Source organism: Echiichthys vipera, assembly GCF_963691815.1.
Source record: "Echiichthys vipera genome assembly, chromosome: X".
In the NCBI taxonomy this organism is placed as follows: domain Eukaryota; kingdom Metazoa; phylum Chordata; class Actinopteri; order Perciformes; family Trachinidae; genus Echiichthys; species Echiichthys vipera.
Window position 1 is genome coordinate 26535753 of NC_139825.1, and position 13415 is coordinate 26549167.

The following is a 13415-nucleotide window of genomic DNA, read 5'->3' on the forward strand; positions in this document are numbered from 1 at the left end:
CCAAATGACCACAATAGCACTTTGACCTTGTGGATATCTGAGGCTCGACTCACTCAATGATCCACAAGCATAAATTATGTCATTTTTAACACCAGGCACAAGTTCTTCAGCTTTGAACGTATTAATGTGTGATCCAAAATGCAGTCAGTGTAGAAAAAGGTGTGAGCAGGGGTCCCTGTAATTGCCCGTTAAGATGTTGTGTATCATACTGGGACTTTCAAGAGACGCGTGCTGTAGATGGTCTGTGAGGTTTGAGTGGTGAAGGGTTAAATATCCTCATATTGATACTTTTACAGAAAAATGTTTCAGCTCAGAGGGCAGGAGGTCAATCATAGTCCAGCAGTGGTGACACTAAAGCCTCCCATACCACTTTAAAGGTTACAGAGGCAATGGCTTACAAAGGTAGTCGAGAGAACAGTCCAACCCATCCAGGAAAAAAAAAATCTTTGCTTTTATTTAAGATGCACTCCTCGCAGAGATAAATGATTGATTCAGAAGTTGTTCCCTTTGATTCGAGATGATGGTTGTTGAGGTTTATGGAGTCAGGATACATACTGCATAGTCAACAATCAGTGACTCGAGAACAAGTTCCCATGAGTCCAATCGGACCTCTGAGTTTAACTAATGATGTCTGGACTGATGCTTATGATCTCTTGAATCTCTCGGACCACGATGATGCGGGCCAGCACGTGCTCCACTTGCTGACTCGTGAGGGGCTGAGGCGAGTACCACATCGGGCTGTTTGGTGCAACGACAGGCTCTGGAGTCATGTAGTATGCATCGCTGCGCCCCTTGACGCTTTGAGGACTGGAAAAGAAAAAGGGAGTCAAGTTTTTTGGGTACATACAGACACACAGAAGAAGTACCCAGTTTCAAAGGATATAGTTGATATAGTCGCTCACCATTTGAAGAGATAGAAGTCATAAAGTTTAATGGGGCAGCGGAGAGGATTCTCAGCATCCTCGATCTGCTCTTCATACATGTCATCAGTTCCTGAAACAGAGGTCACACGTTACATTCATACACACAACAAAGGCTGTGACTCATAGCAAGACTTCAACATGATGCTTACTGTGTTGAGCACCATTCTGTCCTGCGCCGTGTGGACCTTGTCCTTTGAGAAAGCGGATACTGGTCGCTTTGTCCTTAGCATTAGCAGGGTTCTTCCTCGTGTGTCTTAGGACTTTAGAGAAAGCTACTTTCATGTGCTGTTCAGGTGTTGTAAGGTGGAAATGCCTGTGACAGAGCACACACACAGTGATTACATTGAACATGCATGTTTTTAAAAAGAACAGATTATGGTCCTTAATTTCTAAGATGCAGTTACTTACTTAGTGTTGAAATACATGAGAGTTGTGAGCAATGTGGCTGGTGAATGTGCACCGAGCTGCTTACACTCCCACAGCATCTCCTCTGTCACGTGACTTGGGATGACGTAACCTAGGATGAAATTCGATAAGCAATTCTGTCTATAAGGCAAATGAAAGTGTAAACAGTGTCTCTCTTACCTAAAGGGTGGATGCTGGGACTCCAACCATCCAGGATTTTGTGTAAACACCCACAAAAACGTGTGTAATATGGATCAGAGAAAATATCATCCACACGTCCATTTTCAGAGATATACTAAAAAGGAAAAATGTGCAGGTTAAAACTTCAAGTAGACGGCCTTTTGGCATAATACTTATATATTATTATTATATTTGAGCATTGGGATATTGACCTTTTGTATGCACAAGAAAACATAATATAGAACATCGGCTGTGAATTGCTCTTCGTCTGATCCTCGTGCCTCCTGCGTCATCAGGGAAAGACCCAAGTTGAGTTCAGCTACTGCGCAGGACACCAAGTCTTCTTGAAAACGCAGGGGCTGACGACCTGTATGCAGCCACAGAGAGATCAGTAGAGGCAAGGTTTTATTAGAAGTTTACAGGTTTTTTTTTTCTCAGTTTCGAGTGGAATAAAAGTTACTAACTAGCATAACATGAACAGCAAATACATCGGGACCCAAAAGTTGGTTTGAATAAGTTTATGAAATGATAGATATCAGCAGTGACGACTGGTGGAATGTATTTCAGGGGGGCTACGCCAAAAATTAAGCAGACTTTCTGTTGATACAAAAATATAATAGTGGGATCTTGTTTTTTCATGAGAGGGTGCTTGAGGTCATTTAGACCGTATCATCCAGACATAATCTGTTTCTTTGATTTGTAAAAGTCGGAAAGGAAAGAAGAATAGTGCCTTGCCTACAAAATGATTGATTGTATTCTTGACCTGTCACTGGTTTTCTGGTCACGCTGATCTGGTGCAAGTTGTTTGACAAGTTTGTCCGATAGTGATTGTCTCAATCAGACTTAGATTGAGAGATTTGACTTATCGGAACCAGTATCAGCTCCAAGGCTGTGGGTTGCCCCTCAAAAACACTACCGGCAAGATTTAGGGTGGACGGGATCTGCACCCAGAGCGCCCTCTATGGGCCATCCGCTACTAGATTTCCCTGTTGTTGGACAAATGTCAAATACGAATGTTAGTTAAAATAATTATTAGTTGACTCACGTCCTATGGGTGCAAACTTTGTCTTTTCCTGCTTGTTCAGCTCTGCGTTTTTTCGCTTCGCCCAAAGACGCCAAACCTCGAGGCCTTCCTCTGGCTTTAAGCAGATAGGAACCATAATCTCTGTAGGCGGTTCAGAATGAGCCTCCGTCTCTATGTGACCCTGTACGAAACCAAAATAAGTGACACAGTTATAGTTTTCTGGGAAAAAGGAGGCAAGGACAAACACATCTATATTCAGCTAGACAAGAGTATAATTAAGTATCAATAATTTACATGTGATATTTCAAGACCAGTGTAAAATCACCTCAAAGAAAACAAAGGATCTATTTGCAAGGCTTCAGACACTATCAGCAGTGGATTCTGTAGATTTCTGGTATTGTTCTTAGTACTTCCTGATAATAACATTAGATGTCTGCCATGCTTTTTATTCTCATGACAACTTTAATGTTCCATATCATGCTCATGTTTCGGTTCACACTTGTATTTTAGGTTAATGCTAGAACATGTTTACATGCTTAAATGTTCAAAAACATTATTTTTCCCATACGGTCTGTCGAATATATCTGTATTCACCATCTGAAACTCTTTCCCCCTCCTGAAAAAGCCCATTCTGCTCTGATAAGTCAATGTTTCCGGCTCTTCTGCACCCCCGCTCTAGGCATCACGCGTCATCATTGCAGACAGGGAATGACTGCAACTGCACTGTAGAAGCACTTCCTACTTATATATAGAATATATATATATATATATATATATATATATAATATACTAACTTGTAAAAAGTCCCTTGTTTAAAAGACAGAGTTTCTGAATACAGACTGTGTGCATTTCTCTGTGGATTGATCCCCAAAGCAATTTCAGTCAAAAGCAACTGGACTTGGTTAATTGTCTAGGAAGATGTTTCACCTCTCATCCAAGAGGCTTCATCAGTTCATGTATCTGACCAGGCTGGGACTGGTCCAACTATCTGATGTGGAAATCCAGGTATTTAATCTCTTGAAAGACCGATGATGTCACTGGAACCCTTTGTGCTCCAAGTGCCAACGACCATCGTTAGAGTGGCCGTTGTTGGTGGGAAGTTGGTTTCGACTTAGTTAGTGCTCTACTGAACAGTTGTTCTTTGAGGTTAGATTGTTGAATCTCTTGAAGGGATGAAAGGGCAGCATTGTAAATTGGAGATAAGTGGTGTCTCAGACCTCCTCCTGTGTTTAGCGATGGTGTCTCTACTTTTACATAGATGGCTTCTTTTACTCCTCTTTCAAACCATCTGTCCTCTCTGTCCAGGATGTGGACATTGTTGTCATCAAAGGAGTTGGCTTTCTCCTTGAGATGTGTAAGTGGACAGCAGAGTCCAGGCCTGATGAGTTAGCTCTCCTGTGTTGGGTCATGCGTTTATGCAGTGGTTGTTTTGTTTCTCCAATGTAGAGATATTTGCATTCCTCGTTGCATTGGACAGCATGGACCAGATTGCTTTTGTGGGTGTGTGGTCTGTCTTCCTTGGGATGTACTAGTCTCTGTCTGAGTGTGTTACTGGGTTTGAAATACACAGGGATGCAGTGTTTGTTGAAGATCCTCCTGAGTTTCTCTGTAACCCCAGCCACATATGGGATGACTATGTTGTTTCTCTTGTTTTCTTTTTCTTTCTCAACCACTTTGATTTTCTTTCTGGAAGCAGCTGCCGTTTTCACAAAGGTCCAGCTGGGGTAGCCACAGGTTGTGAGGGCGCCTCTCAGGTGCTTGCGTTCTTCCCCTTGGGCCTGTGAGCTGGTGGGTACGTTATCAGCTCTGTGTTGCAGGGTTCTGATAACTCCAAGCTTGTGTTCCAGGGGGTGGTGGGAGTCAAACAGTAGATATTGATCTGTGTGAGTGGGTTTTCTGTATACCCCAATGTGGAGGCTCCTGTCATTCTCCATATGGACGTCACAGTCTATGAAAGGCAATCTATTGTCCTTGACTTCTTTACTGGTGAACTTGATGTTTCTGCCCACAGAGTTTATATGTTGGGTAAAAGTTTGCACCTCTTTGGATTTGATTTTAACCCATGCGTCGTCCACATATCTGAACCCATGGCTAGGGGTTACTCCTTTGAAGGAGTTCAAAGCCTTGTCCTCTACCTCCTCCATGTATAGATTTGCCACAATAGGGGATACTGGTGAACTACAAAAAAAAGGAGTCTTTGACAAATCACAATATTAGGGTGCACTCACACTGTACATCTGTACCGTGCTCCGTGGATTAGGGTACTTGGAATGGAAATGGGGACTTCCTTGTTCACCTGTATTCCAACCATGGAGGCTTTGGCCACAGTAAGAGAGCTGCTCACCCAGGACAACTCCTTACACGGCCGAAAAAATCTCAAACCAGACCACATTTGCCAAGTTCTGGATTTTTGCCTGAACAACACATATTTCCATTTTAATGGCACTTTTTACAGACAGAAACACGGCTGTGCCATGGGTTCACCAGTATCCCCTATTGTGGCAAATCTATACATGGAGGAGGTAGAGGACAAGGCTTTGAACTACTTCAAAGGAATAACACTGAGCCATTGGTTCAGATATGTGGACGACACATGGGTTAAAATTAAATCCAAAGAGGTGCAAACAGAAAACCCACTCACACAGATCAATATCTACTGTTTGACTCCCACCACCCCCTGGAACACAAGCTTGGAGTTATCAGAACACTGCAACACAGAGCTGATAACGTACCCACCAGCTCACAGGCCCAAGGGGAAGAACGCAAGCCCATGAGAGGTGCCCTCACAACCTGTGGCTACCCCAGCTGGACCTTTGTGAAAACGGCAGCTGCTTCCAGAAAGAAAACCAAACTGGTTGAGAAAGAAAAAGAAAACAAGAGAAACATCATAGTCATCCCGTATGTGGCTGGGGTTACAGAGAAACTCAGGAGGATCTTCAACAAACTCTGCATCCCTGTGTATATCACACCCAGTAACACACTCAGACAGAGACTAGTACATCCCAAGGACAGAACACCACACACCCACAAAAGCAATCTGGTTTATGCTGTCCAATGCAACGAGGAATGCAAATATCTCTACATTGGAGAAACAAAACAACCACTGCATAAACGCATGACCCAACACAGGAGAGCTAACTCCTCAGGCTTGGACTCTGCTGTCCACTTACACATCTCAAGGAGAAAGCCAACTCCTTTGATCACAACAATGTCCACATCCTGGACAGAGAGGACAGATGGTTTGAAAGAGGAGTAAAAGAAGCCATCTATGTAAAAGTAGAGACACCATCGCTAAACACAGGAGGAGGTCTGAGACACCACTTATCTCCAATTTACAGAGCTGCCCTTTCATCCCTTCCCAGGAGATTCAACAATCTAACCTCAAAGAACAACTGTTCACAAATGGCCTCCTGTGACTCCAACGACTGTTGTTAAGACTCAATAGAGCACAAACGAAGCCGAAACCAACTTCCCACCAACTACTGCCACTCTAACGACGGTCGTTGGCACTTGGAGCACAACAGGTTCCAGTGACATCATCGGTCTTGTGAGAGGTGGATCTCACACCAGTTAGTTGGACCAGTCCCAGCCTGGTTAGATGCGTACATGAACTGATGAAGCCTCTTGGATGAGAGGTGAAACGTCTTCCTAGACAAATAATCAAGTCCAGTTGCTTTTGACTGAAGTTGCTTTGGGGATAACGATGACCTGGACAAATTAGAACATTCACAGGCCTCTGTGGATTGAGCATTTTCTTACAGTACTTACAGTATTTGAATAGCACCTCGACCTGCTTTATGATTTAAAAATACATGAAAATCACTCTTTGTAATATGGGACCTTTAAGGTCAATTTAAGATTTATTGTTAATCCATTTTATGCATTGAGCTATGGAAAAAAACAGGGTACACAACATAAGACAAAATCAGATAATAAAAAGGTCAGTTCGAACCTGCAGATGGAGCTGCTGCTCTTGTTCCTCATCTCCTTGGCTCTGCTGTTCATTTGGGTCCCATATGTGTACTGACTGTGTAGCGTTGTAAGTCCCTCCTACAGTCTGCACTGCCACGGGGATGTGAATGTTACCGTTCATGAACTGCGCCGGAAACAGGGTCTGAACTATTTCTTCCTGTGTTCCAGTGGAAGACGTCTGCACATCTGCAGACCTTGATGAGGAACTGTGGGACATTTTGTCCTTACCGTTGGTGGTGGTAACTTGCATTGAGTTGTATGTGTCCTGTGGTATGGCAATGTGAGTTACCCCCTGCTGCTGGGGCGTGGAATACACAGGGATGGTCCATGTCTCACCTGTGGGACCTGTGATTGTTCCTGTAGTGCTGTACAGTTGAGCGCTGTCAACAGTGAGCAAATCTGGTCTTAGGGACACATAGCTTTGCTGCTGCCCTTGAGGGATGGCTAGAACTGTGGCCACCTGCTGGCCCTGTGGAACAGCATAAGACACAGACACAGGGACATCTACCTTACGCTTCTTGGCAGGTTGGAGAACAGTTGAGACAGTGGCGGACCTCCTTTCTGCCTCCCTGGGAGAGTCCTGTTGATGCGAGGGAGACATGGCTTCTATGGTCCGAATCTGGATCTGTTGGCCACCCGGTAGCTGAATTTGTTGGCCATCCTGTAGCCGAATTTGTTGGCCACCCGGTAGCCGAATTTGCTGGCCACCCTGTAGACGAATTTGCTGGCCATCTGGTAGTTGAATTTGTTGGCCATCCTGTAACTGAATTTGCTGGCTACTCTGTAGCTGAATTTGCTGGCCACTCTGTAGCTGAATTTGTTGGCCACCCTGCAGCTGAATTTTTTGGCCATCCGGTAGCTGAATTTGTTGGCCATCGTGTAGCTGAATTTGCTGGCCATCCGGTAGCTGGATTTGTTGGCCACCCTGCAGCTGAATTTGCTGGCCATCTGGTAGCTGAATTTGCTGGCCATCTGGTAGCTGAATTTGCTGGCCATCATGTAGCTGAATTTGTTGGCCATCGTGTAGCTGAATTTGTTGGCCATCCTGTAGCTGAATTTGTTGGCCATCCTGTAGCTGAATTTGTTGGCCATCCTGTAGCTGAATTTGTTGACCATCCTGTAGTTGAATATGTTGGCCAGCCTGAAGTTGAATTTGCTGGCCGCCTAGCAGCTGAATATGCTGCGTTCCTTGTAACTGGATTTGTTGTCCTGTTGACAACTGGATTTGTTGTCCTCCAGCTACAGCGGCAACCAGCTGCGCCTGAATCTGCAGAAGAAGGTAGACGTAGTAACAAACCAGTATCACATGGATGCACATGATATATGTGACTGTTAAAAAAAAAAAATCCTGTACCTGCTGCTGCTGCTCCTCTGTGAGCTCTCCCTGCTGGACAAAATGGGCTGCTGAGATTCCCTGCAGGTCTTGCTGAGAGGGGGAGGCCACCTGAAGAACCTGGCCAACTGTCTGGCCCTGCTGTTCCTGAATCTGAACCTGGCACAGAGAAAGAGTTTGAAGTAGAAACAGGCCTGTCAGCAGTCACTTTAAAAAATGACTTATTTTACTTCACTGACACATTGTTACGTAATTTATTCTATAAAAAAAAAATTGAATTTAGATGAAACGGTGAGTTTATCTCAAAATCAAGACATCTCTGATAATACAATGTGAAGCTGCTCTAATAAAAAAAATAACCCATTATGAGCTGATCAAAGAGTCTTCACGTTAACTCCACATTAGATTAATAAGCTGTCTTGTGGAATTTTCCATGATGGGCTTAAGTTATATTATATATTTAATGACACAGTAACAAACACAAGTGCAGCAGGAGAGAGAAGGTGAATGATTGATCACACTTGCCTCCAACAACCAGTACAGAGCAGGGAGGCTAATAACCACCAGAAAATGAATAAAGACCTGAGTGAATGCATTACTGAATGGAGTCATGAAGCATCTCACATTTAAGAAACAATACATATTAATTGTAATAAAGATGTATTTTTACAATTATAGATTTGGAGTTAGCTAAAAGCATTAACAATGGAATTACTGTGAGCATTATGAACGTAACAGCAGAATGGCAGCTTTACTTCCAAAAGTGAATGAAAAATAACTGATTACAGACTGATTTTGATTTGATCCATTCTCTCCTCATTTTCTCAACAATGAGTGGTTGAAAGTATCAGAGCTGAGAGCAAAGCTACTTCACTACAACTTAAAAAACTCAAACCTCACATTGCCTTCTCATTCGTTTTCCCCTTGGCAGTGAGTAATGACAGTGTTGCCGGACCTTGCAGGCCCCATCTATCTTGTTAAATTTAAAAAATAGCATTTCGTAGTCAGTGCTTATGCTGATAGGAAGGAGAAACTAGCAGTGGCGTACAACACTGTTGATAAACTAACCTGCACCTGAAGCTGCTGTTCAGACTGTTGTTGCACAGAAATATGAGGGGTTATCTCTGCAGAGGACACCTGTACCTGTCATAAAGCATGCATATGAGGCGCAGCAGATTGCACCACATGAAGAATATGGCATTCTGCATCAACAACCATTACATAATTAAAAAAAGGACCTGCTCTTACCGGACAAGCCAGGTCTAGGAGAGAGCCAGCTACCTCTGTACTGTCTGCATAGACACAGTTTGTACCCTGCTGCTGGTACACCATGGCAGTGGTGGTGGCTACCCCTTCCTGCTGGCTGAACTCCTGCAGCACCCCTGGGCCCTTGGCCAGAGACTCCAGGAACTCCTTCATCCTGTGCTGAGGCACAGTGCGGGCCTTCTGCCGCACATACTCATCAAAGGACACCACCCCACTCTCCTGATCATTCATCCTCAATTGACCTAGAAAGATTTGAATCTTACATTTAGAATTTCTTTATGGCCACTGTTTTTAGGAAAACGAAACACAGTTTAGCAGCTCTCAAGAATTGACAATATAACTAGCAAAAATAGAATATAAGATAAATATATACTTTCAGCATATATATATATATATATATATACTTTCAGCATATATATATATATATATATATATATATAAACTTTGGAGAGTCCAAAATAGCCCCCATTTGAGTTTAATGGAGAATATTCTCAATAAGAGTGTGCAGTGAACTTGTATAAGCACAACATAATCAGCAAAATAATAAGTAAAACCCCGCTAGTTGAATACATGGTCTGTTGTAATAACACAATAAACTCACGGGACAAAGTACATTGTGATACAATGACTAAGTTTTCCATGTAATTTTATCTTAAACAGAGACAAAAATAGCTCACATCTTACTGCACGTTGTTGTCATATGAAAGACAGTTTGGGTCTGTTTAAAGAGCACCAACACTACTGTATATCCGTCTGTGTAATAACTGTCTACGTTACAGCCAGGGGTTAGCATGTTAGCTTATCGATGCTAGCAGTGTTTTTTTTCACAGCCCATTACGGAAAGTTTACACATTTAACACCGCCGAATACCAGTGTGATATCTACGGGGAAACTGTGTAATTAAGCCCCACATTTTGTTTAAAGCATTGAGTTAACACACATTAAAGCTACAGTCCATACAATGCGCACATAACATGACGCTACGCTAACCGCTGTGCTAACGTTAGCTCGATGTGCTCTGGATCCTGCCATGCTACCTTAAATAAAAACGAAATCCTCTCCTTTCCGCCAAGGCACGGTGTTTAAACCTAAAAAGCCGATAAACGTCTAACAGCTACCGACACCAGCACACCGTTGACTTCGCCACATAATACGTGGAGCTGCGGTATAATCACGCGAACAGCGGTGTGGTTAAGATTGCGATAAAAACATTAACAGCGGCGGCAGCAGCAGGCTGCGGAGGTCTGACGTCGCGTCGGTGTAAAACTAGTTTCACAGCTTCAGCTAAAGCACAGATTTATGTGTCCAGTTGAATCCCAGTTGAGTGGTATTAGTACTCCAACATACACCCCACGGCGACACATACCAAAAACACCCACTTTGTTTATCCAGTGAGATATAAAATGACGGAAGTAGATTAGGCCCCGAAAAACGACGCCTCTCCAGACTGCTCTGCCGGGCGACGCTCCTGCCGCGGTGTCCTGTTAACAAGAGTTCCCATCCTCAGAGAGGAGGAGGACATGCACGCACCAGGCTTTTACCTCAGTGTGTGCTTTCTGTCACAGGCTCTAATGATGCTTCATCATTTGTCTGATCGATTCAAAATCCCCCACATGAATATTGGGGGATTTTGGAGCCATACCAATTTATTAATTACCTAGTTTTTTCTTTATGATCTGGCACTGAAAAGCAGAGAGAGAGGGGGAATAACACAAGAGAACGCGGGAATTGCAAATATAGTAGGCATATATATAGTAGGCACTCATATATATATATATGTCCATCAGATAGATATATATACTTTACTTTAACAATCCCAGGGGGGGAATTATTTTTGTTACAGAACAACAAATATTATACGGACTTAACATTAGAAAAGACTCAAATTTCAATTTACAGAAATGAATATTTACAGTAGTGAAATATATAGATAGACAGATAGATATAAATGAATATAGATGGATAGATAGATGATATATATATATATATATATATATATATATATATATATATATATATATATGGAAAGATAGATAGCTTATCAGAATCAGAATCAGAAATACTTTAATAATTATTTTCGTTTAAAACTCCAGCTATACAAACAACTATGAATATATATATATACAATATCAAATTTACAATAGTATTACATACAGATCAAAAGTACAGTAAAAATGTGCAAAGAACAGATTGTTTACGATTGAGTCCGTATTACAGAAAGGGGGTGACAGACTCTCCTAGGGATGCATTGTATAGTTTAATGACCACAGGCAGGAAAGATTTTCTGGTGCCGCTCTGTGGTGCATCTGGGTGCGAGGAGACTTCTGCTGGAGGTGCTCCTCTGCTGGGCCAGTGTGTCGTAGAGAGGGTGGGAGATATTGTCCAAGATAGACCGGAGCCTGGACAGCATCCTCCTCTCTGCCTCTGATCACTCTGGCCACAACAGACTCATAAAACATCCTCAGCATCGTCCGGCAGATGTTAAAGGACCTCAGCCTCCTCAGGAAGAAGAGTCGACTTTGGCCCTTTTTGTAGACAGCCTCTGCGTTTCTAGTCCAGTTCCACTTATTATTGAAGTACACCCCAAGTACTTATACTCCTCTACAGTGTCCACAGGGACCCCCTGGATGGAGACAGGGGTCACAGGGGTTTTACCCTCCTCAGATCCACTACGAGCTCCTTTGTTTTAGTCACGTTGAGCTGATAGATAGATAGATAGATAGATAGATAGATAGATAGATAGATAGATAGATAGATAGATAGATAGATAGATAGATAGATAGATAGACAGACAGATAGATAGATAGATAGATAGATAGATATATAGATAGATAGATAGGTCTTTATTGTTTTTTGCTGAATTTGGTTGTTCATCTCTATGAGACACCATATCTACTATGTAGTTGAAAGCTATGGGAAAAGCTACCAAATTGACCGTATTTTGTGAGACTGCCCCCTCTATCACTATACTTTTGTTTTTGTACGGCAGGACTCTGGAAACCAAGGTTGCAGGTTTAGTCATTTAAAAGTGACACATACACATATATGATCTGCAGCAGTGTGAAAATGTTTTCCATGGATGTTCTGGTGATGCCTGGTAAACATTTGAATGTGTGTACCTTTAACAAAATCTAACTTCCCCAGTCTGCCTTAAAGAGCCAGGCATGTGCTACTGAGGGCCTCCCTCAGTACTCTCCACAACAAACTGCCTCTAGCCCGTCTTAAGGTGGACCAACACAGATGCACTGTGTGCACAGTCTGTCCTATTCACACTGGACAGGAAAGAGTTAATTCCCACACTCACAGCAGACTGCAGGGGCTCTTTCTGGTGGAAGTGGCGGTGGGAGTAATACATGTAGGCCTATATTAATATGTTTTCTGAAATAAGGTTGCCTACAATGATAGTGAACAGATTTATCTAAGTGGAGATTGTGACAGTCATTCATGTTAGCGTAGAGTAGGCCTATGCATAACATCTACTCTCCATATGTCAAGTCATGTTTCGCATGTGGATATGTTTCAAACTAATAGGCCAGTGAGTTGGCATGAAACAATACTCAAGTGCGCATGACTTGTTGGTTCACTTTATCACTTCATGTGACTTTGTGCTACTTAATGTAATCCCTTAGAAAAGGGATTTACCTTAACACAACTTTGGTGAGACAGGTGAGGCTTTTATTAATAGTCAATTATTTACAAAAAAAAAATGTATATACAATATGTGAAGACAATAACACACTCAACAAACACAAGGTGCTTTTTCAAGCATTTTGTTTTTTCACAATTGGCCCCTGGTATTTTTGCAATAGATTTAACAAGAGACATCAAGATGGGAGGCTGCCAAGTCACCAGCCGGTGCAGTAATAGGAATAAGAGGTCAGGTGGAAGACTGTGAGCATGTCTGTAAATCCAAAAGGTTCAACCCTCACTTTGAAGCTCTTTATGTACCACATCAGAAATCGGATGTTACACTTGGAGCGCTACCCATGACACACTGAAAAGGCGGCAGAACAGAAGGAACCACAGGTACATGTGAGTACCTGGTAGTTTTGAGCGTTTTTAAGATCTTTGGTTTAGTTTATACTGTAGGAGAGATTGTTTAGGATACTGTGTTTTTATAATGTTGTGAAATGATTAATAATAGTTGCTAAAGTTGGAAAATCCTCTGCCTGTTTGAGAGACTACAGGTAGTCTTGCTTGTATTTGTTTTTGCCAGAATGCCTTTTAAATCAAATAGTGCAATTTGTCAACAGTAAGTCAGGACACACGGCACATATGTTTCTTAAACTTGTGGTTCCTGTTTGGAGAAGTT

The 13415-nt window shown here is 42.4% G+C and overlaps 1 protein-coding gene across 3 annotated transcripts; it reads right to left on the reverse strand.

Annotated features, from left to right (window-relative positions):
- Window positions 1-615: 615 nt before the first annotated feature.
- On the reverse strand, window positions 616-10574 carry LOC310965666 (transcriptional regulator QRICH1-like). Of its 3 annotated transcripts, none has more exons than XM_083939391.1 (11): window positions 10483-10574; window positions 9086-9345; window positions 7859-7996; window positions 6485-7771; window positions 2554-2713; window positions 1721-1875; window positions 1509-1623; window positions 1332-1440; window positions 1073-1236; window positions 903-993; window positions 616-807 (listed from the first exon to the last, which is right to left on the reverse strand). In XM_083939391.1, exons 2-11 carry the CDS (start codon window positions 9332-9334, stop codon window positions 618-620), a joined length of 2658 nt encoding a protein of 885 aa, XP_083795517.1. In that variant the 5' UTR covers window positions 9335-9345; window positions 10483-10574; the 3' UTR covers window positions 616-617. The 3 variants fall into 3 exon arrangements, with proteins under 3 accessions (XP_083795517.1, XP_083795516.1, XP_083795518.1); XM_083939390.1 differs by having other exon boundaries at window positions 10470-10564; XM_083939392.1 differs by lacking the exon at window positions 10483-10574 and adding an exon at window positions 9781-10157.
- Between the last annotated feature and the right edge of the window lie 2841 nt (window positions 10575-13415).